Source organism: Cryptotermes secundus, unplaced genomic scaffold (assembly GCF_002891405.2).
Source record: "Cryptotermes secundus unplaced genomic scaffold, Csec_1.0 scaffold955, whole genome shotgun sequence".
NCBI lineage: Eukaryota > Metazoa > Arthropoda > Insecta > Blattodea > Kalotermitidae > Cryptotermes > Cryptotermes secundus.
Window position 1 is genome coordinate 251053 of NW_019744422.1, and position 27448 is coordinate 278500.

Below are 27448 nucleotides of genomic sequence, written 5' to 3' on the forward strand. Positions count from 1 at the left end.
ACTTTACGTCGGGTGGCCAATGTTCGGCTCAGATCCATAGCTATTGGGCTGTCATGAGTCAGTCACTCTCATCTGTTATTATCCACGATTAATTCTGAAGGCTTGAATCTTCACATATTTTGTAGAACTTCTTGGGCGGGGAATCGGCTCATCACAAAGTCTCTATCTACATACAGCAATACAAAAAAAACACACACACACACACACAGAAAATCGCGGATATAAGAGCCATTCACTGAGCGGAATTCGAACTCACGATCAGTTCTTTAGAGGTTAGAGATTACACACTTCTTAGACCGCTCGTCACTGAAAACCTACCTTTGAAAATCTAAATAAAAATTAAATTAGTCCAGTAATGATGCTAATGAGAAATATATTCTCTAGTTATCCAGGATGCTCATATCACGGACAACATAACCGGCCATCCCTTGACCTTACCCCCACTAAGTTATAAATCTGAAGAATGTTTAGTAGATCACACGCGCTATAGACCGCTATAGACAGTAGGGTCTCTGTTACAGCTAAGCAAATAACGCACGAAGGTGGTGTCGTGCCGATACAAATCGGAACTTTGAGTCTCCTCCTCAAGTGCTTAAGTGGGTCGGGTCATATCGATCGGCCCCTGCCGGCCTGCAGGTTGCGGGCCTCAGTCGACATGTGAACGCGCAGCAGAGCGGACCAGCCATGGGCAATGGCATGAACAAGGTCAGTAAGCATGTCTCACATTATGACAGCTTTTGACTATAAGGGAAGTATAGATATTTTGTACCTCAGTTTTATCTCACATATTTCGTGCCTCTTTCACTTCGCCGTTTTTTGTCTGCGTCATGTCAGTGCGCTGGAGAACCTAACAACAACAGCAACAGCAACAATAATTACAATAATAAGAAGTGAAAGTAACCATTACACGAGTAATTATTGATGAAATATGAAGTATTCTAAAAAATTAAATGGACAATATAATTTAAGGAATGGTAGACACTGGTAGGCATTTATGTATTTTTAGGGTGGGCTGAGGCTCAACCCTTTCATACTTAGGCCGGAACTGGTCTATTGTAACAGCCCCAATAATAGATAAGAGAAATTAAGCTTTTGGTGGAATGAGAATCGCCAGGGGAAACCGAATTACTCGGAGAAGTGTTATTTTGTCCACGTTAAATCCCACAAGAACTGGCCCAAAATTCCGGAAGGGAATCTGAGGATTAACAGGCTGAGCTATGACACAGAACACGCTAAGCTATTCTGCGGAGATTTTCTGCACGCATTATATGCAAAGTGATCAATCAGCACCAGAACTCTGGCACATGAGTCTAACTTTCAGAGTGAAGTTCGATCTATACACATGGGCATAAGTTTTAAACAAAGACTATAACGATAATGATAATGATGAAACAAATGTAGCTTACAAAACCACGCCAGTGAATCTCTCTTGATGTGAGAAATTTTAAGTTTTCAAGGCGGTAACAATTTAGATTGTGATCTTTTGGTTATACCGCGTCGTCTGTAAAGCGTCAGCAAATATGATTTAAATGGTATTTATAATTACTAATTATTCTTAACGATATCAATTGTGTAAGATTTTATTAAATTCTATGTTTGTAATTTGACGTGGCTTTTACTTATAGATTTAAAATTAATTCAGCATCGTTCCTATCAGCACACTTCTCGGCAACGTCGTAAAATCTTTCAAGGCCCCCTGAAAGGCCGTGGCTCCCACTTTGGGAAACATTTGTCTATAATAGTTACACATATATTTATTTAAAAGGATAATTATAAGGATAAGTCTTGAAAGTAGCAATGCAGAAGCGATAACTTTCTCATGTCCAGGCAACAATGTTTTATTGCAAAGGAACAACTGCCACTTCTCGAATACACGAGTTCCTGTACATTTCTGCGCATGGCGGCATCTACTTTGCCCACTGTTGGTCTCCTCAGGAATCTGTAATTGAGTTTTAGGTTATCGAAAGCCAGATTCAATAATTAACTACTTTAATTAATTGCTATTACAGAGGAGCTCTTGCTAAATTAAGGGTGTTAGTAGTCACTTGAACGCTTTTCTTCAGCGAAATATGTAGTTCGAAATTGAACGAAATGAATTAATGTATTTATACAGCGAGTGCAAAGTGTTTAACAAGAGCGGGAGTAACAGTATTCATCATGTATCTAATGCTTTGCGCCTAATTTGAGGTGACACAGACAACAGCCCGTGTATTCCAGAGTTACTATTTTATACTGCCCTTTTTCTCAAAACATGAAAGATACTACATCAGTTTACCTCCGAATGCAAGAACAAGCAATGTGAAATGTTTGATGCTAGATTTGAAGAAAGAACAAACAAACGGATTTCACCTCCCGAACCAAGCTTCAGGAAGCAGCGGGTCGATAGAGCGTTTTGTGGAATGTAACGCAGCTGAAAAAACAAACTGTTTTTGGACAGCGAACTTTTGTATTAATGTATAATGAGTGCAACTGAAGCTGTATATCAAGAAAAGAAAATAGCATTTGGGAACACAAGTTCGCACCTCTGTGTACTCCTCTGTAGCACTGGATGACAGAGTTGTCATGAGCGACATAGTTCGATTTCTTATACGAAGTGTCAACAGTTAGTTAGATGTCGTTACTGAATTGTTTTCCATGGAAGCTACATGTCTACGTAAGGCGCAGAAATTGCTGAGGGTAGTGCGAAAGGCTGTCAAAAATATTCGCTATCGCGGAGCAAGTTAATATGAATTCGGATCACACAATTTAACAGGTAAAGACATGTTTTTCAGAAGGATGCAAGTTGTGAAAATCAAGAAATGTTACTATTATTCACCTAAAAGTACTGTAGAAAACTGGTTTAAATATGAATCATATGACAAGGAACCTGTGAATCGCTTGCACTTCATACTAACAAGGTATTTGAGTCATAGCGAATTCATATCCCTGCTACCACACCACTCCAACGTCATGGCTGAGCATAATTTAAAACCCTAAGTGGGAGTGGACGTAAAAGAATATTTCCCAGTGTTCTTCTCGACATGAAAAATAAGGATCTAATATTCCCAAAATCGAAAGACGAAAATTGTAAAACTCGTTAGGCATCCCTGGTTAGCGTTTCAGAACATCAAATAAATTCAATGCGATTCTTTCAGCAAAGGCCTTATAAACACGTTTAGGGACATCAAGACAGTTTAGTGTGTTTCTTCAAAGAAGAGACCTCCATAGACACGAAATATTTACAGCGGTACATATTTTCAAAAGAACTTAACATATATTTACCCATTCTTCGGCTCTAAGAAGAACACATATGAATTCTAGTTCAGCCGGTAAGTACAGTAACATTCTTAGGAAAATATATGAAAAATTCTGTAGTCCAGTATTTTTTCAACCTGCGGATCGCGACCCATCAACTGATCGTGGGAAGTAATTCATGGAGGCGCAGCTTATGACTTTACAGTTATGTATGTATTAATATACAATATACGTATATCTGTACATGAAACCTACGGTACGACTATGAACCTGAATGATGACTGAATATAATAAATTTGTATGCAATTTTAAAGTGAAATGTAAGTTTATAATCGATATGTTTGAATAACATCTCGTTTTGTTGCTTCTGTAACGGAAGTGTACTTAAGCTGTTAAGCTGATCTATACATATTTGTCACTATCTGTTTGTCATAAATATATAGTCATATAGTTATGTACAATATTTCCGTTAACCATCCCTCAATAAATATAATATGACGCAGTTAGGCACACTGCAGTATACCAGCCTCAGCTGTGGGTGCGCGAGATGCGCACAGTACAAGGGTGGCCACCTACCGAAGGAGATCAAAGACAAAAGCGGTAAACTATAAACAACGATATGGAGAGCAGAATTTTATTTCCTTAAAATATTAATTTTGTTCTTGAACGTGAAATTTGTTTATGTACAATATATACTGAACATGAAGTAAACTAAATAACATGTTTATACGCAAGTATCCAATTGTATTTGCCTTTAAACTTCCACAGCGCTGTGCTGCCTGTCGCTTTCCTAAGTTACTTTCTACCGGTGGCCAGTAACAGGCTGAGTTTGGGGCGGAAGCCTCGGAGCCTCTACAGAACAGAAATAAAATCCACAGATTTTACTCATACACTGATTCTCCAAAATTACAGAACTCTGGTTTGTGTTTCGAGTTGCCATGAGAAATAAGAAAAATTAGCAAAACTGCTATAACGTAAATTTTGCTGTTACTGATAGCGGTCTCCAATTTTGAGTGCCCTGAGGCCCCACAAAACAAATCCGGCTCTATACAGTAATCACCATGTGTGCGCTTTACATTGTCATTATTTTAAAATGTTCGAAATCGGATATCTTTTGTTATCAAAAGAAAAAAAGAATATGAAATGCAAAATATAAAATACATAGGCATAAGAAGTATTCTAACACGGTCACAGATTACGAACAGATAAAATAAAAGCTGAAACCTAAATAATAAAACATGACGCTCTAAAATTCGCTAACCAGTAACACTCCTCTAGCTTCCAAGTAGCTTTGTATGTCCCTGCGACAGTTGCGTGGAATTCAAACAAATGAAGGTTTCCAAAATATGACGCCTCTTCCAAGTTTCCTGAGACATCATCAATAGGTTCCAAACTTATTACCAGGGGCGAAGAAACATACACGGATATGATACCATATACTTGCATTTACTTTGAAAGGAAAGTAGGCTATCATAGGGATGATACGTCTGCCCTCAATTAGCATTCAGTGATATAATTTAAGACTGTCGGAGGATAATGCAGCATCGATGACGCGGATCAGATGTGCCACAGCTATCTAGATTAACAAGCATAGTGGAGCAATCCCGGGTCGATCACAGTGGCCGTGCGGTCTAGGTTATGAACTCTTTTCGCCACTCGAACACTGGGTTCATGGGTTCGGATCACATTCGAGCCATGGATCTCTGTGTTTGTGTTGTCCTGTGTGTAGGTAGCGGCTTTGCGACGGGCTGACCCCATGTCCGAGGCGTCCTACCCACTGTCTATAGATTACGAAACTGAAAAAGCGGCCATGGCCCAACAAAGGGCTGTAGAGCCATTGATGAATGAATGAACTACGGGCGCTATGACTCACATTTCTTTAGTAATCTTGAAAGAAGTAAAAGCTGCGGAAAATTGTTCTGGTTCCTTACAATTTTGTTCGAAACATGTCCTGTTCCGCTAGATAATCGTTTAGCTAGTTACGCTGGAGATACGAGCAAACACGCATGTGATGTTGCGACATGTGGACCCGTTGACAAACACGTTTCCGTGTAATTGAGTGAACAACAAACATTTCCTATACAGGCGGTCATTCAGACAAGCATCAAGTCAGTCGAAGTTGACGACAGTCGTAAATCAGGAGCCAGTCGTAGTCCAGCCAGAATGGAGAGTCTTAGGCGGTCATTTATTGCGAGTTATTGTAATCAGTTGTGATTAAGAGAGATTGTACAAGAAGGTGTCAATAAATCGAATCATCCAGTCAAAACACCGTTTATTATTAATCGCCCTGCCATAAACACGTGACAAAAAAGTAGAGCTATCCCTGTAACAGGCTGTGGAGGCCCATAGGGTTGTGAGAGGTTCGGGCTCCCACATTTTCTAGGCAATCGGCTCACAGATGGCGGTAAGGTTGTCAGCCCTACGCGCCGGCTGCCCTTTACCCCCGACAATATTCCAAGAATATTCCTGGTACTCATTTCTGTTAGAGGCTGAGTCAACCCCAGGGCCATCGTGAGGCTGGAAAGATTAGGTCAATTGAAAAACTCCAATGACCTCATCGGGACTTGAACCCGCGACCTTTCGGCTTGTAGCACAGTGCCTCAACTAACTACGCCACAGCGTGCCTCGATCATTGGAGGTAGGCATAAGAAATTGTGTAGGGTTGCAGACTGCGAGTGCAATTTCACATGACGTATGAAAAGTCTGTTATGTTCACCTTCACAGACATGGCGATGGCGCGACGGTGCTTACTGAACACAATCTGTACTTAAGTAATGTGTTTTGCAAAAGAGATAATGGCGATGACAGTAACAGCAATAATCGTAATCGTAATCTACAGTGAACGAGTGTTCATTTTAACTGTGTTAGCCCGATGAACATTTTGAAAAATAAAATAAAAAGTGTTGCTTTCGCGCTTGAGTCCTATTCCATATGCTGACAGCAAGAGCGATCAGGAAATGCAGGTGGCCCACCACAAGCTTTCCTAACTACGTACTTCCGTCACACATATTTGTGAGCGCGGGAGCAATTACGAGAGAGAGGGGTGGAGTGGGCGCACGTTAACACACTCCAGATGCTTGCATGCCCTGATGATAACGCCGGATGTACTGGGGTATCACTAAGACTATGGAAGGACAGTGGACCAATCGATTTTCGGAAAAGCTGAAATAAAGTTCGTTTTACTTGTAGGCTTTGGAAACTTTAAAGATTGCCCGGAAAAGTTTCAAGCTGACGCTTATGAGCCGATATTGAAAATATACGGATGGAATTTTGATTCTATTCTCCTGAATGTTAAACTTTAAATTCTGTATTCACAAAAAGAACAAATTATCTGTCTTTTACATGACCGAAAAATAATACCAGTTTTTCTCGAATGCCTTTATTTTGGCGTAGGCACCTAGAGCAGTAAAAGAATTACCCCGCAGGGAGAAATTGCTTCATTTAATTTAGCAAAAATGTCTGCAAAATAGGACAGTGGTTATAGCCATGCTTCGTCAACAAGTTGTGATGCTAAATCAGAGTTGCGTTCCTTTACAAACAGTAAAACTTCGTGCCTCAATTGAAATAACCTTGTTAGTATTCTGCCCCTGGAAGCCAGCGAATTTCGGAATGAAGCAAAAGTTGTGTATATTCAGTGCCCATTTCATCGCAGAGTGCGGAAAATAACCTGTTATTTAACGGTAGAGCCTTGATAAAATCAAGTAGCTTTAGAGCGTTGGCTAGCACAGTTTTAAATTCTGGTGACATTCCTCTGGAGGCCAGCGCTTCCCTATGTACCCAGTTCATAGCCGGAGCTACTTCCTTGACCTCAGAAATAACTCGACTATGCCTGCCTGTAAGGGCACGAGCTCCATCTGTACAGAAGGCCACAAATTTTCCCCACTGGATCCCTTTGCTTCTTACTAAGAGTGAAATATTTCTTCTCCAGTTGTTCGGATTGACAAAGTTCCACAGAACAGAATATCGTCATGAATGTTGTTATCATATGCATATCTTAAGTAGCATATTAACTGCGCATCATTTGCAACATCAGTACGCTCGTCTATTCGTGACGCATAAGGGCTCTACTTAATTCTTTCGATCATAACAGGTTAAACAATTCCGTCCAGTGTGACTAGTAAAGACTTTCCTTATTTCAAACCTTCATCCCTTACATGTTTCGGCCTTTCGAGACCATCCTCAGAGAGACGTCAATGCAACCGGAAGCCACTATTACAATATGTTTTGAATGTTAAAATATATACATGTAATGAGATAAAAGCCGGTCACGGAAGCCGAGCGGTCTAAGACATGTACTGTCTTCGCTCGCTTGGGAACCGGGATCGTTGGTTCGAATCCCACACAAGGCATGGATGTTTGGTGTGTATATGTGCGTTTATTCTATGTTTATGTTGTCCTGTGTTTAAGTAGAGGCTTTGTGACGAGCTAATCACCCGTCCAAGGAGTCCTACCGTCTGTAAGAATGATGAATGGAACTAAGAAATCTAAAGTGAGAGAGCGAGAGAGAGCGGAAAAACATATATATATATATATATATATATATATATATGAATAAGAGCTAGGATAGCTCAGTCGGTATAGCGACTGCCAAGGGGTTGGAGTTCGAGTCCCGGTAGGGTCAAGAACTGGGGCCCACCCAGCCTCCTATCCAATGGGTACCGGGGGCTCTTTCCACGGGGTTAAAGCGTTGGGGCGTGAAGTTGACCACTCACCTCCAACTAGTGCCGAGGTCAAGAAAATGTGGATCTATACATCCATTCTCTCATATGCCTCCATGGAGTAGTGCTTAATTAATTGAGTACAGGGACTTTACCTTATCATATATATGAATAAGTTACAGGCAATATTAATATTACATTTGATTTTTAAATAAAAGCTGCGCAGAGCCGAAACTTGATGGGCTTTCGAAATATTAAAATTCAGAGAAGTTTTGAGATTATTATGGATTTTGGTATGCATACCTTAGGAAACCGTGCATTCTGCGGATATACAACGTTGAATTGCCTCCATCAGATCTTAAATAATTTATTTAAATAAAGAATTGTTTGGATATTACCGGATACCAGTTCTAAGAGGCACTCCTATAAACATGCTATCGATACCTGCCGAGACTGACCATCTGTGGGTCCGGCGATGCTCTGTACTAGGGCTGGACTCTTATGCTTAACCAGAGGCTGGCGCTTCGCCCTTTTGCGTCGAGTTACCCCCTCCTTCCCAAATATTCCTATTGTGCATCTTCCTCAGAGAGGCCACTCTTTCCCATTGGTTCCGTTATGGCAGACTTTCCCAAACTTTTATACGTTGCACCCCCCTTAAAGCATTTCATAAATTTCAGGCCCCCCTTCCAGAACAATGCAAACAAATTTTACATAAAATTTAGTTTTGAGAGTTTGTAATTTACTATGCTTTATTCAATTACTTTAATTTAAAGGACTGAAATTATATACGTTCCTCATACTTGGATTAGTGGGACGGGTGTCCGATACCGCTTTGAACATAACTTATCACACCGAGGCTGGAGTTTAAAAATGGTAGCTCTAAGGTCGTTTTCCAGGTTCGTCGTAGAGTGATACGTACTTTGTCTTGATGGCTGCCATTGCTTAAAATCCAGTCTTGTGAAGGTAGGGTGTTGCGAAAGTAAGGAAGATATTCATAGTTTTCCTGAGGTAAGGGAACTCCCCTTCCAATGCCCACCCAAAATTCTATGTACGATTTCCCAGTATGTCAGTATTGCTATCTTCTTCTTCAAGAGAGAGAGAGAGGTCGCAGCTTTCGGGCAAATCAACATGGACTGATCCGAGATCCATTTGTATTTATCACTTACTGCTTCTGGGAAATACTTGGAAAACTTGGAATGCAGATTAATCAAGTGATCTTTGATACATCGATCAGTTCCAGTGTCACTTTTTCAAAACTGTTTTTCTCAACAAAACACTTCAAAAAAGAAAATATGCATAAGTTTCCTGAACCACAAGTACAAGTTCCAAAAAATGCCTTCACTTATTCAGTCACTACTGTCTTCTTAGTACCGTTTCCTTGCATGCTGTCCACCTGTACAGTTTCCAAGCATGAAAAGGAAAAAAAAATGGTAAGTTGTCGGCTGGTAACTATTCGTTGGTCACCTTCTAACACTTCTGGAAGAGTCTGAGAAGAAACCTCAACCCTTCACCACCACTGGGCCAGTGACAGAACTTTTTGTTACTTGCTAAGCTATCCCTGTAACAGGCCGTGAAGGCCCATAGGGTTGTGAGACGTCGAGGCTCCCACATTATCTAGACAATCGGCTCAAAGATGGCGGTAAGGTTGTCAGCCCTACGCGTCCGCCGCGCTTTACTCCCCAGGAAAATTATTTAATTAATTCCTGGTACTCATGTCTGTTAGAGGCTGAGTAAACCCCAGGGCCTAGTGCCGCTGGAAGGATTAGGTGAACTGAAAAAAATTCAATGCCCTCATTGGGACGTGAACCCGCGACCTTCCGGCTTGTAGCATAGCCCCTCAACCAACTACGCTAGATTACAGAAGCTGCTGTATCCATTGACTTATTTAGGTAAGGACAGAAGAACTGGAACTGGAGATTTTGGACCTTCAGTTATCCGACACAACACATAAGAACTTCTGAATTCGGGTTGACCGAGAAAAAGTGCGGAACACAGGAAAAAATCATATTTTCGTTCCACTTATCTCTACAAATCTCTGTTTTCAACAATGAATAGATCTCAACTTACTGACTCCCGTCTTGGCGATGGTTTATGGGTAGCACTATTATCCTACTCCGCGGCCTATAGTCCTCCAGCGAACTATACCAACCGAGCGACCGCCGCTTGTCGGTGAAGTTAGCGCCAACTTTGGCGGATAGATGGTGTCACGTGGTCAGCGCAACGGATCCCCACGGCCGTTAATCTCAGTTTTCTAGACTGGAGCCGCTATTTCCTTGAAATAGCTCCTCAGTTATTGTAAAAAGGCTGAGTGGACCCCGTTCCAGACCCACTACTTCTCAGAAATTCTGGTAGCGCCGGGGATCGAACCCGGGACCTCTGGTTCTCTCTCAAGTATGAAAAATTTTCCGATGAAATGCAGTGCCGAAGACCATATTACCGAACTTTCTACATGAATACGGATGTCGTACGAAATCATGAACTGAGTTATCAAATAGCTTTATGTAGCCTGAAGACACAAAGTGGTTACGTTAATCGCTTGGTGCCTGCCACTCTGTCCTGAAATTTCAAGTATGTCCCTGGGCACAAACATGTTGGGGAACCTGGTATGTGCCCACTTCTGTAATAATCCACGAAACTGACTTTGGGCTTCGCTGGTACAATGGCAGCGCATTCATGCGAAATATGACGATCTTTCCCAACCGGCTTCTCTACAATAAACTAAATAATGCATTTCTCGCTGTGACATTGGTAAATCTTTGTATTGATTCCCGCCGTAACAACCGGAACACAAGGCTCTGATGTTCCGAATTCATTAAGTAGTATCGCATGTCAACAGCTGAATGTGCAATTGTGCTGCACCTCGCCTCTCTAATGATACCGCACAAAAGACGAAAAATGAGAAGAAAACGTTTCCATATTATTATTTTTATATTATTCTTAGTGGGGTGAGATTGAGTCCACTTGGTACTGCGGCCACTTCTGGCCGATTGTACCAGCCCCAGATGATAAATGATGGTGGTTGCGGAATAAAAATTGGCAGGGGAAACCGAAGTACTCGGAGAAACCTGTCCCAGTTCCACTTTGTCCACCACAAATCCCACATAACCTGATCCAACCTCGAACCCTGGCCGCCGCGGTTGGAAGCCAGAAACTAACCGCCTGAGCTATGAACGGCCACGTTCCCATGTGAACTCTTTACGGTATTTAATTTCCAGTTGATTCTCTTTTAACTTGGCATGCGCGCTTAGGTAAACCTGAGGGTTTGCGCGTAGGGCGTTCTTATGTTTACTTTTACATCCCATCTGTTTACGGGCTGCAATAAAGGAATGTACATATAAGTGATATTTCTGTGCGGGACGCAAGATACCGGTCATAGTGAGTTGTAACAACTGAACTAAACACGTTTACTCCACTTATTTTTGTATTTTAGGTAACTTATAAAATTATACGTGTGTACACCGTGTGTCCAGGATCCGTTAGGATTATTTTTTTTTTATTTTGCTCTGCAATGCCATCTGCTGGCAAGTTGTGGCATTAAAATTCTTGAAGTTTCAGCTGTGGCTGTCTATACCGTATTTACGCATGTATAGGCCGCACATTTTTTGCCAAAAATTCAAGAGGAAAACTGGGGTGCGGCTTATATTCGAAATATTCGAAATCACGCTTCATTTAAAAAATTATATCCATAATTAGTAATACAGGGTGTTCTACTCCTGAAATAATATTCCAAGAAAATTATTTTTTCTATAATTTCTGGCTGAAAATTGTGCTGCGGCCTATACACGCACGCGGCCTATACATGCGTAAATACGGTAATTTCAAAGCGCAAGCATCGCTGCATCATGTGCTCTGACCTTGAATGTAACATTACTGTTCTAACGCTCGGAAAATGGCGGTTGAACAGAGAGCCAACATCAAATTTTGTTTGACGTTAGGCAAAACAGACAGAGAAGCGTACGAAAGGATGAAAAGTGTGTACGGTAGTGACTGTTTGAGTCGCTCGAAAATTTTTTTGATAGTATGCTGTATTTCATGACGGCAGGGAGGACATTGAAGACGCTCCACGTGCATCAACGCCGAGAACAATTCGCACTGAAGAAAATGTGAAAAAAGTGACCGGACCGAAATCCTTGCATCAGACAGATGTGTTTCTGCAGGACTCGTCGCGGAGCTTTTGGGAATACAAAAAGTACTGTGCCCCAAATTTTGACTGAGAATTTGGGCAAACGGAAAGCCTGTGCGCGGTTTGTACTGCACGCGCTGTCAGGCGATGAAAAACATGCCAGAGTGTAACACTGCAAAGACATGTTATGGTCGGCCCAAAGTGATACAAAATTTACAAAATCGATTGTTACTGGTGACGAGACATGGTGTTTTCAATATGAGTATCTCACAAAGCGGTAGAGTGCAGCGTGGCTGAGCCCAAAGAAGCCAGCCGAAACCAAAGAAAGTGCGCATGCAGAAGAGTCGAGTAAAGACACTGCTAACCGTTTTCTTCGACTCAAAAGGAATCATTCACAAGGAATTTCTGCCAGAAGGTCAAACAGTGGATTCTGATTACTATCTCGGAGTCCTCAGCCGTTTGTGGGCGAGAATTCTTCGAATTCGACCTGAATATCGAGAGCAAGGTTCCTGGGCGCTCCTCCACGACAATGCCCCACCCCACAAATCGAAGATCGTGCGCGATTTTTTGGCCAAGCAAGGGATCACAGTCTTTGATCATCCTCCGTATTCGCCAGATTTGGCTCCAGCAGGTTTATGGTTGTTCCCAAAAGTTAGGTTGGCGATGAAAGGAGACCGCCACAACACTATCCAGGACATCCAAAGGGAATGTACCGCAGTTTTAAATGCGATTCCACAAAAGGAGTACAGTGACTGTTTTCGAAAACTTTTCAATCGATTCAAGCTATGTATTGATTCAGAAGGAGACTATTTTGAATAAAAAGAGTGAAATTTTGAAAATAATTCACATCTTGTATTTTTAATGAACATAGTCCTAACAGAACATGGACACACTGTGTATGTGTGTATGTCATTCAAAATATGCGCTGGAATAAAATTAAGAATTTTGCCCTGAAGATGACAGACATGATATGTCGCAGTACCTTGGATTAATATTAAAGACACTATCGCGGGCAGAAAATAGATATTGTGTACGTATGTGTAGTGCCAACTAAGGGATGCTTATCCTTTGTATCCAACAGTTTGCCGCAATTTCATCAGCCCAGATTTAAACACTGGCAGCATTTTCTTATGTTCATAGATTTCGTGTATGGTTCTTCGCAGCACATAAGAAGAGTCAAAATTTGTATACGGTCGAGGCCGGATCTGATTTCCTTTTGGTGTGCTATGTGAGACGGTTGCCCCACAGACTGACGGACATCTCCCACCAACCTCCTACTCCTCTGTCAACCGTGTCAGGACCCTTCCAGTAATGAGAGAGAAGGAGTTACGTTAAGACTGGCGGTTTACGCCAGTCATTTCATCTTGGTGGCAAGCCCCTTGAGGATCACGGCCAGAGATTTTTTTTTTTTTTGCAATTGAACCCTCGCGGTTATAGTCCTTACGTAACTGCCTCTCTGACGAGACGATGGGGTTGCTTGGCCTTTGTCACATGTACGTATCACACATGTAGCATGCTACTGAAGATTCTTCCTTTGCATTACATACAAGTTAAAGTCAAGTCAAAGTCGGTGTCAAGTACATATCTGGGACCCAAGTCAAGATTCTTATTACTGTCGGACAGTTGAGGTGTTGTTGAAAGCAAAGGTCTGTGTTTACAATTACTGCTGGTCCTCGCCAGCGCACTCATTCTCGAGTTAGGGTCCCGCTGGACTCAGGACCATGTTTCACTGTCTCAGATTCGAGATTCCCCCAACCTGGAGGGCCAGGTTCCCGTATTTACATGCCCAGAAATAGGGTGGCCCAGTCATACCCCCAGGCACTGGGTTCCCTTTTCGTCACCTCCTACGACTCGCAGGGCTACGGCGAAGGTATTCGAACCCACCTCCACACGGATTACTGAAACCTGACTCCTCGGCATGGACCGCTCAGAGAACACCGCTTCCAAAAGCTCTTTTATTGTTGCGTGCGTGTCGTTTCGGCCATTGCCTGACAACGGGAGTGTTTGCAGAGCAGTTCCCTAGCAACGGTCGTCTCTGCTGGCTTTCAGCAGACATGCCATAATATGAACCAGCCGTAGTCACAAATATTTTGAGAATCAACCATTAGTGTGGCTACTCAGGCAAAGATATTCATTACAAAATCTAATCATTTGAATGGAAGGCTGAGTGCCGACACTTACCGCCACTCTTCTGTACCCTTCGTAACATGGTACACAAGAACACGGGAAACTTTTAATTATAGTTCCGAAATGGAAAACATGAGTGGAATAGAACTATGATGTCTTGGAAGATTTGGAAACTGCTTAACTATTAGACGTAATTAAAATTGTAGACTTAAAAGTCGATGCATTTGTTCTATAGACGTTGTTTAGAAGCAATGGCGGAAGAACAGTGTGATGATCCGTTGCAGCCCAGCCATAAAAATGATTTGCTGCAGACCGGATAGCCAAGGTTCGTTTCTCTGAATCGCTACTGTGCTCAGACCGACTCTGTGAACCAAACAATTAGGTTAACAATGCCAGTCGGCCTCACAACACTTTGTTTATTCACAGGGACATTTCTAACGTTCCTTATGGAAAGGCACATTTAAAGCAGGCGATACATTTGAGAACTTGTTAACAATTTGTGAGAAGTATAAGCCTGCAGATGAAAGGCGTCGCGATATTTTAATTAAATCTAGCCACATTTGGTTCATCCGATGTTGGACGAAGTCGTACAGACCTAGGTGAACAGACTTTTCTTGTTTACTTATTTCGACACGTGTTGTTGTAAACATGGAAGCATGAGTTACCACGAATTGCCTATTTATATACTAAGAAGCAGGAGACATGGCTGACTGAAACTTTATTATAAATCACAGACATGACTAGAGTGTGCTAATCGGTGCAACAATGTAAGATATTGCTGATATATTTATAAACTTCAACAGGCTGTCAGAAATCGATTTCGAACCATCCAGATATGTAGGTTCATAAGTAATTTTATATAGTTGCTTCTAAAATAAGTCTTAAAATTTTTACCTTTTTGTGTTACCTACCAAGCTATTATACAATTTTGGCTAACGTCTGCAGATACTCCTATTTTTATTCTTATATTCTGCCCTGTTTATATTCCGTGACGATGTATTTTGGAAGTTCTTTTAAAAAATTTTCACTAGTTGGAGTCCACGACATTTCTAATTATTGCATAACACCACCACCTGTTCTTATAACTTGTCTGTGGTTGCCCGGGGATTCCCGGTGGCCGTTCCACACGCTTCATATCAGTGGCAGGGCGAGCATCATACGTCAGACAACCGTTTCTTCCAGCGGCGGCACAGATCAGCACTAAATGACATGGCTCCATTCTCTGAAAATAGATTCGGAAGACGCGATTTTGAGAGAAACGTCGCCCCTTCTAATCGAACATTAACAAGACCTTCACGACACAGCCTCAGCAACAAATAGCCTATACAGGATGTTATGTTTCAGGTGCTGCCAGGCCTGTACGTCGGTAATTATCGGGATTCGAAGGATGCCTCTCAGCTAGAACGCTTCGAAATCACACACATCGTGGCTATACACGACGCGGCTAGAAAACTGCATCCCGTGAGTAGACATGAGGGTACCACGTTGATCAACGAGCTCGAGGAGACTTTTGGAGAACAGTGCCCTAAAGAGATCAGAACGGCATACAATTAAGTACATTTCTTTGAAGAAATGATTCAGAACGAATCTAAGAGTAATTCGCATCTCTGATACTGGCTCTGCTGCTGAGGAGTTCGTGCTTTACCCCAGTCATTCCAAGAGAATGGAGTCCGGATGAGCTATGATACTGCCATGTCCGTTTCCTTCCACATCCGCACCAATTCACCGTGCATACCCATTGCACTCTTAGTTGACGCTACATAACTTTTCAGTTCATAAAATGACGTAAAATATCTTACGGATAAATAGTGATAAGTAAACGCCGAGGAAGAAAAAGTCTGCTGAAATCTAGTGTCTCTCTATGTCTCTCTTTACCCCTATATCCCCGAGGACGTGTTTTCTCCGTATTTTCCTGTTTCTCTCAATCCCGGAGATCACGTGTTATGATTCTTAAAGCCTTCTCCGTTTTGTCAGAAAGGAGGTGGCTTGTAACCTCCAAGATGTAGGAATTATACCCATAAATAGGATTATAAAAGACGGTAATGATTCTGGGGGTATATAAACACGAGAGTTCATCTTCAGAAGTTGCATAGCCGTCAGAGAAGGTGGAAAGGGGACCCGCCATTTGTAAAAATGCGGTCATGGCTATTCTTTCGTTCTTTGTTTCGCTCTTATTTTCAATTCTTAAATTCATCTCTTATCTGTTTCACTTTTAATATTTAATTTGTATTTCATCTCTCCACCTGTCATGCAGGACAAGCACTATCTCTGTGTGATGGCGTCCGACACTCCTGACCAAAACCTGACGCAGTACTTCTCGCTCTGCAATGACTTCATCCATGCGGCCAGACTGCGAGGCGGCAACGTGCTCATACACTGGTGAGTGAATGCTTTATGCCCTATCGATTAGGTACAACCCGCCTTCTTATTCGGGAGATCCTGGACTCGAATTGTGCAATTTCTTTGTCCGTGCACAGGTCACGACCTCGTTCTCTGCCGTAATTTCCGGTCCACCATACATAACAATTCTTTAACTACATTCAGTGCTTGCGAAACACCGTGCCACTCAGACTAACCAGTGAATCAGTTTACTGTGGGCCAATTCTATCGTGCTATTTCCTAATCCAATTGTTATCAGAGCGGAGATGACAGGTAAAGGTAACTTTATCCCAATATTTAACTATGTAATTAAGCTCTATGCCAAGAAGACATATGGTGGAGTAGAGGTATAACTCAAGTATTCCTAACCTGGGCACTAGATGGAGGTCAGCTTCATATTCCCACCGATTTACCCCCGCGGATAGGCTCCCCGGTACCCATTGGATAGGAGGCTGGGTGGGCCCCAGAGCCGGTCTCGACGCTATGGAGAAGATAATTTTTTCGTCCCTGCCGGAAATAGAACTCCGGCCGTCTAGCCGACAGGGAAAAACGAGAAATACTTGCATAACTCAGGCGGCCGATTGAAGACCAAGAACGAGATTAAAGAATAGATTCAAGATGGATGTCAATGAAATAGCTTGTAAAGACAACGTGGATGGAATTGGCACAGAATTCAGTAACTTTCTGAACAGAGCCAGATCCCAACTTTCCTATCGGAACGAGTCCAACGTTTCATGGCACAAACATGGTTGAAATTGTTGCATCGACTGCTCGGGGGTTTTCCCTGCCACGCCACGCCACGTCAGTGAAGTCAGGTCTATAAACCTAATACAAACTTCTGATATGGCACTTCAGCTATCTATACGAACATAACATTTCACTGGGGCAAGCGGATATTAATCACCCACAAAACATAATATTTGTCACAGGACCTGTAATTACGTAAGAAGCCAGTTTAGTCTCCGTTTACTATCGACTGGAACAATGTAATGAATAGCGTTCTTCAAGGGGGAAGAAAATATTTGTTGCTTTATGGATGTGCATAAGAAAATGTGACTTCGTTTAATTTGTGAAATAGATCCGCTAGGCAAAGGAAAAAAGAGAAAACGGAAAGGAAATGGGAGAAATAAACTGAAAAGTAAAATGGAAAGAGGTGAAGAGATATTAGAAATATTAAAGGAGGAAAGCAGAAACGAATGGAAGGAACAGAAAGAGAAACGGGTGCATAGGATCGATCCGGCTCGTGGCTCTGCGGGCTACGGGCCTTGCAGTGATTCTCAGGCTTCTGGAGCCTACGCACCCCTAGCAACACACTGCACGCTCAACGTCCCCTCATCCCTCCAAATTCAAATTATCTGTTTATCGACTTGAGACAGATTTAAATAAAACTGTGTATTTAAAATTGTCTTTTTTTTTTCCTTGGCACTACAGCCCCAGTGGGCCTAGGCCTACCTCCATGAACTTATCCGATCACAAAATGACTTAATGCTTGTACCATATTTACAAAATGTTTAATACCCATAACAATATATTACTTACTCGTATTTAAATGGTTTAATGATAAAATGGATTGATCGCCATTATGTAACTAGCTTAGACATCCGTACGGAATTTCGCGTCCAAAATATTTTTTATGCCAGAGCACAGTATGCACGGCAGCACAGGTACGTGCCACATTTCATAACCTGAATATCTTTTGGATCAACAATTAAATTTCAAGCCATAGCAAAATACGCCGCTGTCTCGTTTGCATTGTTTCTTCCTTAATTTAACAACTTATCGCTGGAAGTTCAGAAGGTTATTTTGAAAATCAGCAGGTAACTTTTGACAGATGGATACTCTCTGCCTGAGTCACAGTCCTTTAGGAAACATGAACATGTCGCAACAACTTCATCCAGCTTTAAATTTTATTTTTCCAAGTGATTTGTCAGTTTCTGTTTCCTTTTTTCGCACAGCCAGTCGCGTGATGGGCATTACTTTTGCATGCTCCTCTATGAGTCTACTGCCTAGACTCTCATGAATCTGGATTGTGCTGCTAACCACTGATAGACGTAGAAAACCTAGTACGTCCATCACAACTATTTTACTTCCATTTGTGACCTATCTAAAGATTCTCCCTTGTACAACGTAATTTTTCAACATGGACTACTAGATGTCATCAAATATGAGACGCGCCCCGAATTCAGAATTTGAAAAATGCAAAGAGAAATTCGTTTTAGAATGGAGGAAATGCGGAGTTTACAAGAAGGATGGTAGGACTTAGTGTAGTAATCATCGAGACATATCACTGCTACCAGTTTCTTATAAATTCTATTCAGTATCCTCCTCTCAAATTTAAGTCCATTCATAGACAAAATTATTGGGGACCACACACAAATGCGTCCGCAGTAAACGAACGTTAACAGAGAACAACGCAAACACTCAAAGGACATGCAGATTCTAAAGGCTTCTGACGATGGTGTATAACACTCGTAATTGTTAGGTTTTTGCAATTCTTCTTTCGTCCATTCTAGAGACTAGAAAACAGGACGTGCCGGAAACTGGATCTCTTTCCGTCTTGAGGTGAGAGGGGAAGTCACCTGCTTAGTTGGGTCCCTTAGAAAAAGCTAACTTCAATTGTTCCACTGATCGAGATTAGCACTTTCTAAGGGACCCAACTAAGCAGGTGTCTTCCCCTCTCACCTGAGGACGGAAAGAGATCCAATTTCCGACACGTCCTGTTTTCTAGTCCCTAGAATACTGGACGAAAGAAAAATTGCAAAAACCCAGTAATTCAGCTCAAAGAATATACGTAGTTGACATATATGTGTAAGCCTACTCCATTTCTGAATAGGTCTAATGAAACAATTTTAGCTTATGGCATTTCGTAAATTTTGTTACATAGTTTAAATATAGACAACTGGAAACTTTCTTTCTCGATTAATACTCGTGGAATAGCAAATATGTCTATATAGTATCCTGCCTCTTCATTTGAGTACAGTGACACAAGGCTTGGACATTGCTATTCTCGTTAATGGTTTCCATGCTTTCATATCAACTTACAGTTGCATATTTCAAAATGGCAGGAACTCTAGATAGGCTCGTGGGCCACGTAAATCTGCTTTTGTGGTTACTTGGGCCTTGTGATGTACATAAACTTCATTGCTCTTTGCAAGTACTCGTGTTTTACTGCAGTGACGTCACGTGAAGCGTCAGATGTTAAGCACTCGCAACCATAAGGACTCCTTAGAGACCACATCCCTGGAAATACAAGTACTGTACAGGGCTGTAATCAAGGGGTGAAAACTAACCAATTAACTGGAAGAACAAAGATTTGGTCTGAACTTTCCAAGCATGTTAATGTTCTATGGAGTTACCTATGTCTCTCACGGTCTTTTCGCTCGCTCGAAAGCCGGGATCGTGGTTTCGAATCCCACATGTGGATGTTTGGCATGTGTATGTGTTGTCCTGTGTTCAAGCAGAGGCCTTGCGACGAGCTGATGACTCGTCCAAGGAGTCCTACCGTCTGTAAAATGATCAACATATAAGAAAGCTCGACACCGTAAATGTATAGGAGGAAAAGATTAAGTAAAAAATAAGGAGTTACCTATCATAGTATTTCCCTGGAGGGGCTGAGGAAAAATAAAAAATACTGTTGACTTTCCTCGCGAAAGTTCGAATAGCGTATCTTAGAAATTAGAATTTAACTCAAAAATGGAATTTTTTAAAATTTAAATGCCTGATTCTTCAGCAGGTTCACTCACAATCTCACACTTGAGATTATCACTTTTAAACACGTTGAAAACATTTTATCATGTTTTGCTTGTGAGCACAAGTCAATGTTTTATGTTCTATAAAACAGAAAATTGAAATGTTTAGAGCGAACTAGGCTGATTATGTTAAAACGTTCAACAATAGACATTGTTACAATTGCTGTTAAAAGCAAGGAATATATTAAATTAAAACAGAAGGCCGCGCCATAGCTCAAGCGGTTAGTCGCTAGCTTCCCACCGCGGCGGCCTGGGATCGACCCCGGGTCTGGTCAAGTGGGATTTGTGGTGGACAGAGTGGAGCTGGGGCAGATTTTCTCAGAGTACTTCGGTTTCCCCTGCCAATCTTCATTCCACAAATTGCTCCACAATCACCCACACCTATCATCTGGGGCGGGTACAATAGGCCAGAAGGGGCCACAGTACAAGGGACTTAGTCCCACCCCACTAGCAATAAAGAAAATTAAAACAGAAGTTATAACGTTCATCAGAACAAACCTACGAATTACTCGTATTTTTACTACCAGAAGAGATGTAACAGCATTACAATCCAACGTGGAAAGACTGAAATGGTAAACTTGACTTTGTACGGGTGGTATCATTTTAAGTAAAAATCCATTAAATTAAATTTGATTTCATTTATCCTGGCCCATCACACTAGCAATATTATAAAAGGTTATCAACTCTTTCCAGTGTGATTGATAAATGTTTTTCTTTTCTCCTTTTCAATTTTTCATCCTTGACATGTTTCGATCTGAAAGACCATCTTCAGAAAGACATCAATACAAGCGGATACTGTTACAATGTGAATGGCCAGTATCAATACATACATACAATATCATTACAATGTCATGAATATAAAAGCTGAGCCTTTAACAACTACAGAAATGTGCATGAATGTATTACAATATTTATAAACTATTATAATTAGTTTATTTACAAGTTTGGTTTAAAAGCCTTTGTTAAAATTTAGAACCAATTTGGTTCGTGGTACACACTGAACTTCCTTTAAAGAGAGGCAGTACAAAGTACACGAGCCAAATTGGTTCTGAATTTTAACAAAGGCTTTTAAACCAAACTTGTAAATAAACTAATTATAATAGTTTATAAATATTGTAATACATTCATGCACATTTCTGTAGTTGTTAAAGGCTCAGCTTTTATATTCATGACATTGTAATGATATTGTATGTATGTATTGATACTGGCCATTCACATTGTAACAGTATCCGCTTGTATTGATGTCTTTCTGAAGATGGTCTTTCAGACCAAAACATGTCAAGGATGAAAGATTAAAAAGGAGAAAAAAACATTTAACAATCACACTGGAAGGAGTTGATAGCCTTTTATAATCCAAGAAATTAAGTAAGTCAAATAGTCCTTTACAAAAAAAAACTGTAGCTGTGGTCCACAAGTTAATCTGACTGAGCAACTGCCGCTTGTCAGCGAAGTGAGTGCCAACTTTTTGCACATAGAGGGTGTCACATGGTCAGCACAACAGATCCCCATGGCCGTTAATCTCGGTTTTCTAGACTAGAGTCACTATTTCCTTGAAATAGCTCCTCAAATATCATCAAGAGGCTGAGCAGACCACGTTCCAGACACACTACTTCTCAGAAATTGTGATAGCGCCGGGAATCGAACATGGGACGTCTGAATCTGTAGGCAGGAACTCTGACCACTAGACCACGGAGGCTAACAGTCCTTTACAAAAATCTGAAAAGCCCTTGTAATGTAAATGGTATTTGCAATCATAAAATGCACCTCAGAATTCAGTGCTTAAATATCAACTTTATTATTAGAATATGCACTTTTAATTGTTGTGTTATGTATTCCCATGGTAAAACTGGCGATTATTGTGGTGCTGACAGCCTTGCAGGCATGTCTCGCAGCGTGACGGTGGCTGTAGCCTACATAATGAGTGTCACATCGCTCAACTGGAAGGATGCCCTCAAAGTAGTGAGAGTAGGACGTGCTGTCGCCAACCCCAACTTTGGCTTCCAGAAGCAGTTGCAGGACTTCGAGACATTCAAGCTTGCAGAGGTACTGTTGTGAATGTCATCCAGAATTTAGAGAAATTTGGCACCCATACAGGCAAAAGCCACGGTAGCTTGCATTACTTTCCTGTGTTAGAACACTGTGCTTATGACTAATTAATCAACTCCAAGGAGCAGTCATTTGGAAGCTTTTGAATATATCTGCTGGCTTTTTTGGAACATAAAAATCTGAGGCCCAGTGTAACTTTCTGTAACATGCCAGTTATTTTTCCTACTTACCCCTTACCATTAAAATTAAAAAACTATCCCTTAACAGCTATTCCCATCTGCTTATTCCACATATTTGCAATTACCCTCCATATCTGGAGGTCATCTGCAGCCTGAGGACATAGTTCCAACAGACTACTTTAAGTAGATTATTCCCCCCCAAAAAAGCAGTTTGTATCTGGAAAAAGTATCACTTTTGTTTCAACTAGAACCAAACTTTACTTTATGTCTCTCACCTCAAATGGACACAAAAAGGCAGCAAATAGACAGAAGTGTTGCAACATCAAAATGACACACTATTACTCTACTATGAGTTACCATTCTGAATACTGTTTTCATTACACAGTTGGCATCTTTATTTCAGGAGCGACGACGACTCAAAGAGAGATATCCAAGCCTTGCACTAATGTCACAGGATGAGGAGCAATGCCATCTCATGCTCTCTTCATACCAAAGCCTCATCCTGTCCCGTGACCTCTGTGAAGGGGACTGTGCCATGGGGCAAACGTGTCCCACAGGCATGTGCCATACACCTACTAAGAGGTCAGTTCCTTACTGCTCTTAATGTTTCACTTGGTTTCGTGGAGAACATTCTGCAACTTGCTAATTCTTTTATCTTCATTATCTGTATGTGGACATAAGGTTTGCAGATGATAAGTGACTTTGCTTTTTTACTTTAATTATAAAATTTCACTCTGTCAAATATAAAAATATTTGAGAAACACGATTTTGTCCCTACCAGTCTGTTTATGGGCTCTGATATAATTTATGACACTTCAGAGGGTGTGATGAGAAGGGTGTGACACACCATTGTGCTACTGTTACATTTTGCAAAAAGACAGATACGACTGTGACAGTCATGTAATTTGCTTTGCAATGTGTGAATTGAAGACAATTGTCGATTGTCTATGTTGTCAAAAATTTTATTTGCCCAGATGGTCAAGAACATTATGTAACATTCTTATGGACATATCATTTAATGTGTTGCTGCTTACAGGATACTTAGGCGCAAATCCAGTGCTCATGGTACTACACCCCCCGAATCTCCACGCATGCTGCCCCCAACACCCAGCATGATTTGCAGTAGTACCATTCTCAGCCGGCGTCCCCGGAGTGGGCCAGCAGGACTACACTCTTACACTGGATCAGCTCCCCCATCCCGCTCCGGGTCACGAACTGATGTGACAGAGCTTCCACCTGGTGTTATGAATTGGCAAGATCGACATGCAGGTTCTGCCCCCACCACTCCCATGGCCTCACCCCCTACATCACCAAGGCATTGGACACGCAGAGCATCAAATCTTGTTCGCAAACGAAGCAACACATAACAAACTCTGCACATTATGCATTTATGACCGTCCTTACATTGTGCACTAGGCTGATAACTTCATCTTTCATACTGGCTGATACACAAGATGGTAGGCTGTGCAGCAGCAGGATTTTCAATTGGGCAATGTAAAACTAGGGTTCATAACTGCTGCCATGAAACTCTCACAGAACATATCTTTTCTTTTACATGAAGTGTTTTAGGTGCCTGTTTTTGAAAATGGAAGAACAGAGATCCATGCATGACATTTTACACAGACAATTGGTGATTACAAGACACAGTGTTTGATGTATGAGAATACAATGAACTGTTAGTAAAGGTAAAAATATCCATATGCACAGTATCAATTCCTATTCATAATTAAACATTTCAATGCCTCAGGAATCAGGGAATTTATATGCAACAAACTGCCATCCCGTGTGTCAATGACTTGTGGTTCCCAGTATCTGGCAAGATCTGGATCTGTCCCAATGTTCCCCTGGATGAAAGACAGGAACCACAAAGTTTGTTTTCGTTCAGATATAAAAATGTGCTGCAGTATGACAGTGAGATAGTTTCATGTTAACAAATGTTGCAATGAACCTCTGTTCATACTATATTTTCTTATTTTCTTGCTGCTGCTGAGTGTAACATAGAACATACCATTCTATTCAATGCAATAGCTCGAGCCACAATGTTTTGACTCATCGGCTTACAATCTGCACATTCGAAGCCTTCCTGCCACATCTTCAGGTTAAGCCATCACTCGACATTTTTATACCTACCTCTTCTTAGCCTACTGTGCTATCACAAAGTGTTCTGTAGTGAGATATAGTGAACCATGCCATATATATATTACATTCATTTTTCTTTTTGGTGTATGAAGTCAAAATTTATACCCTTTGTTACTTTGTATTTTCATAAACTTTTGCTGTTTTGGGGTTGCAGATATTTTAGCCAAGCAGCTGAATGCTATACAGGAATATGTTGTTATTAAAAATAGCAAGATTTCAAGAGAAGAGGCTCCATGATCCATTCTTAATTATGTAATGTTCAGAACACCAATTTCAGCATTTTAGGTAAATAAAATTAATAATTTTAAAGACTTGCATTAGTTGAAATTAGTGTTACTTTTGTCTTCAATCTTATCATTTTTCAAATTAAACAGATGTACTCAAGATACTGTGGTCAGGGCTTTAATTTTTCCTCATGATTTATGAAACTGTGGGCAATAATTATTGAGTGATGGAATAACTCAGTTGGTATGGTTATATGCAACAAGTAGCTCAACAAAGAATTCAATCAACAACTTCAAACTAAATTAACTGCACTAACAAAACTTATTCTAATCCAGCTGCAGTGATTATATTACCAAGACCAAATTGCTTGATCCTCATTTATGAGAATGGGATGCACTACATGAAGGGGTACTTATACAACAATATTATTGTTGTTTAATCTGATATTAAAAGTGAAACACCATACTTTTTGTGTACATAATATATATTCTGGGCAATAAATATGCTACCATGACACAAAATCAGTAAAGAAATTAAACAAGAACATCTGTTTACCTTCAGAACACCACATTCTACAATATAAATGCAAATCCTGAATATCGGTTTATTTTGGGAAAATTTGGAGAAACTAAGCTCTATATACTCATACATACAAACACTGATGGCAGACAACACTGTAAAGGTGTGTCACAAGCATCACAACACACAGACAAGCAACATCAACTACCGACAGACAACACACGTCAACAACATCCCGAAGCAAAAAGATTGGGCCAAGCGGGAAAGAATTCTAGGGATTTTAAGAATTCTTACTTCAAATAACGAAACATAATTTTACACAATTAACGACGAATCGAATAAGAAAGCTACTGTGGTGTGTGAAAAACTTTTAGTGAACCGACACTCTGGGTAATTTTAACTATTTGTAATTATTTTAATTAACTGGAACGTGGCTATCTTGGACAAAGTGAAGTTTTGTGTGTTGGTGATTTCTTTTTCTACTATAAATGCCTCTGATGATGGCTCCGTGGTGAGCCGAAACATGTAAGGCAGGTGGTGACGAGGTGGAAAACTTGAAAAAAGTGTCACATTTGACGGAAGGAACTTGATTGTTAATTGGTTAGTGTGACGGACCAGAATGAAAGACCTTAAAAATAAAAGCATTTGGTTTCTCTTAATTAACTCAGTGAAAACAGAAGTCTGTTTCCCAAAGATAACATCCGACAGATGACCACCATTCTATCGTAGGCACTCGGGTAAGTCTCTTCCTAAAGTCACTCATTACTTTTTGCAGCACCTATATCGGAATTCGTTCAACTTCTTCCTGAATTTGATGTTTCAACTCCTGAACTGTGTGGGGTGCTGGAGCTTTGAAAACTTTTGAGATTTCAGATACCCCCAGAGAAAAAAATCACATGTGGAAAGATCAGGTGACCTGGCTGACCATATGATGTCCCCATATCTGGAAATAACATGGTTAGGAAACAGGTTATTCACAACTTCCATGGAAGCTCGTGTGGTGTGGCACATAGTCCCATCTTGCTGGTAAAAGATTTCTTCCTTGACTGGAAGGCAAGAAAGTGCAGGAGCTAAGCTCTGCAACATGGGAATGTAACCTAGTCCAGTCACAGTTACAGCCCTTTCCCACTCATCTTCATAGAAGTACAGGCCAATAATTCCAAATGAAGATATCGCACACCATTCTGTGACTTCGGAACTGTGAAGTGGTCTCTCATAAATTTCTTTGAGGTTTGTGGCTGACCAATAGTGGAAATTTTTCTTGTTAACAAACCTCGACAAATGGAAATGAGCTTCATCGCTCATCAATAAGTAGACAACATCTTGGTTTTGATTAATTAATTGCAAAAAAAAAAAAAAAGTCTGGCAGAAATTGACTGTTTTCATAGTTGTGTTCGTGTAGTGCATGAGTAATTTGAATTTTATAGGGGTAGAAGTGGAGGTCTTTGTGCAAAATCCGTCAAATGCTGTCTTCGGATAGTCCAAATGATGTAGCGCGCACTTCATTCAATGGCTTCTCTCACTGCCACTACATTCCCAAGTGTACGTGCTGTTTTATGCTACCACCTTTCTTCTTTAATGTACAACCAGTAGCCTCAAAGTTTTGAACCCAGGTCTTGATGGCATGGGCAGATGGAACAGAACGATTGCAATGAATACCAAACTCTCTTTGAAATTCACGCTGAGTGATCACGAAACTGTCACCGTTTCTGTAAAATGCTTTCACAGCAAAAGTACATTGTGCTCTAGTCTATGGCTCCATTGCAACTAAAATGCTTTGAAGTAGGCTGCTGGGTGGCAGTACTGGCATCCCCCCCACTCCAACCAATCGAGGGAAAAACACCACTACCAAATTACCCAATTCATTGATGCACCCTGCATATGCAGACTCATCTGGAGGCGCTAATTTTATCCCTGCGTAGTCTATTCCTGAACCTTCATGCAGCACCTCAGCAAACCTTAGTCTCCATCTTCATAATATCCCAGAAGGGTGGGAGGCCACAGCATTGTTTGAAAGAGCTGCCCATGCAATGCTACTACCTCCCTTCCATCACATTACAGTAGTAACAC

At 41.0% G+C, this 27448-nt stretch overlaps 1 protein-coding gene across 1 annotated transcript; it reads left to right on the forward strand.

Moving 5' to 3' along the window:
- Positions 1-664: 664 nt before the first annotated feature.
- LOC111874779 (dual specificity protein phosphatase 22) lies at positions 665-25619 on the forward strand. The gene is made up of 6 exons (XM_023870559.2): positions 665-705; positions 15487-15603; positions 16397-16521; positions 22142-22313; positions 22899-23077; positions 23532-25619. Exons 1-6 carry the CDS (start codon positions 685-687, stop codon positions 23860-23862), a joined length of 945 nt encoding a protein of 314 aa, XP_023726327.1. The 5' UTR covers positions 665-684; the 3' UTR covers positions 23863-25619.
- The last annotated feature ends 1829 nt before the right edge of the window (positions 25620-27448 follow it).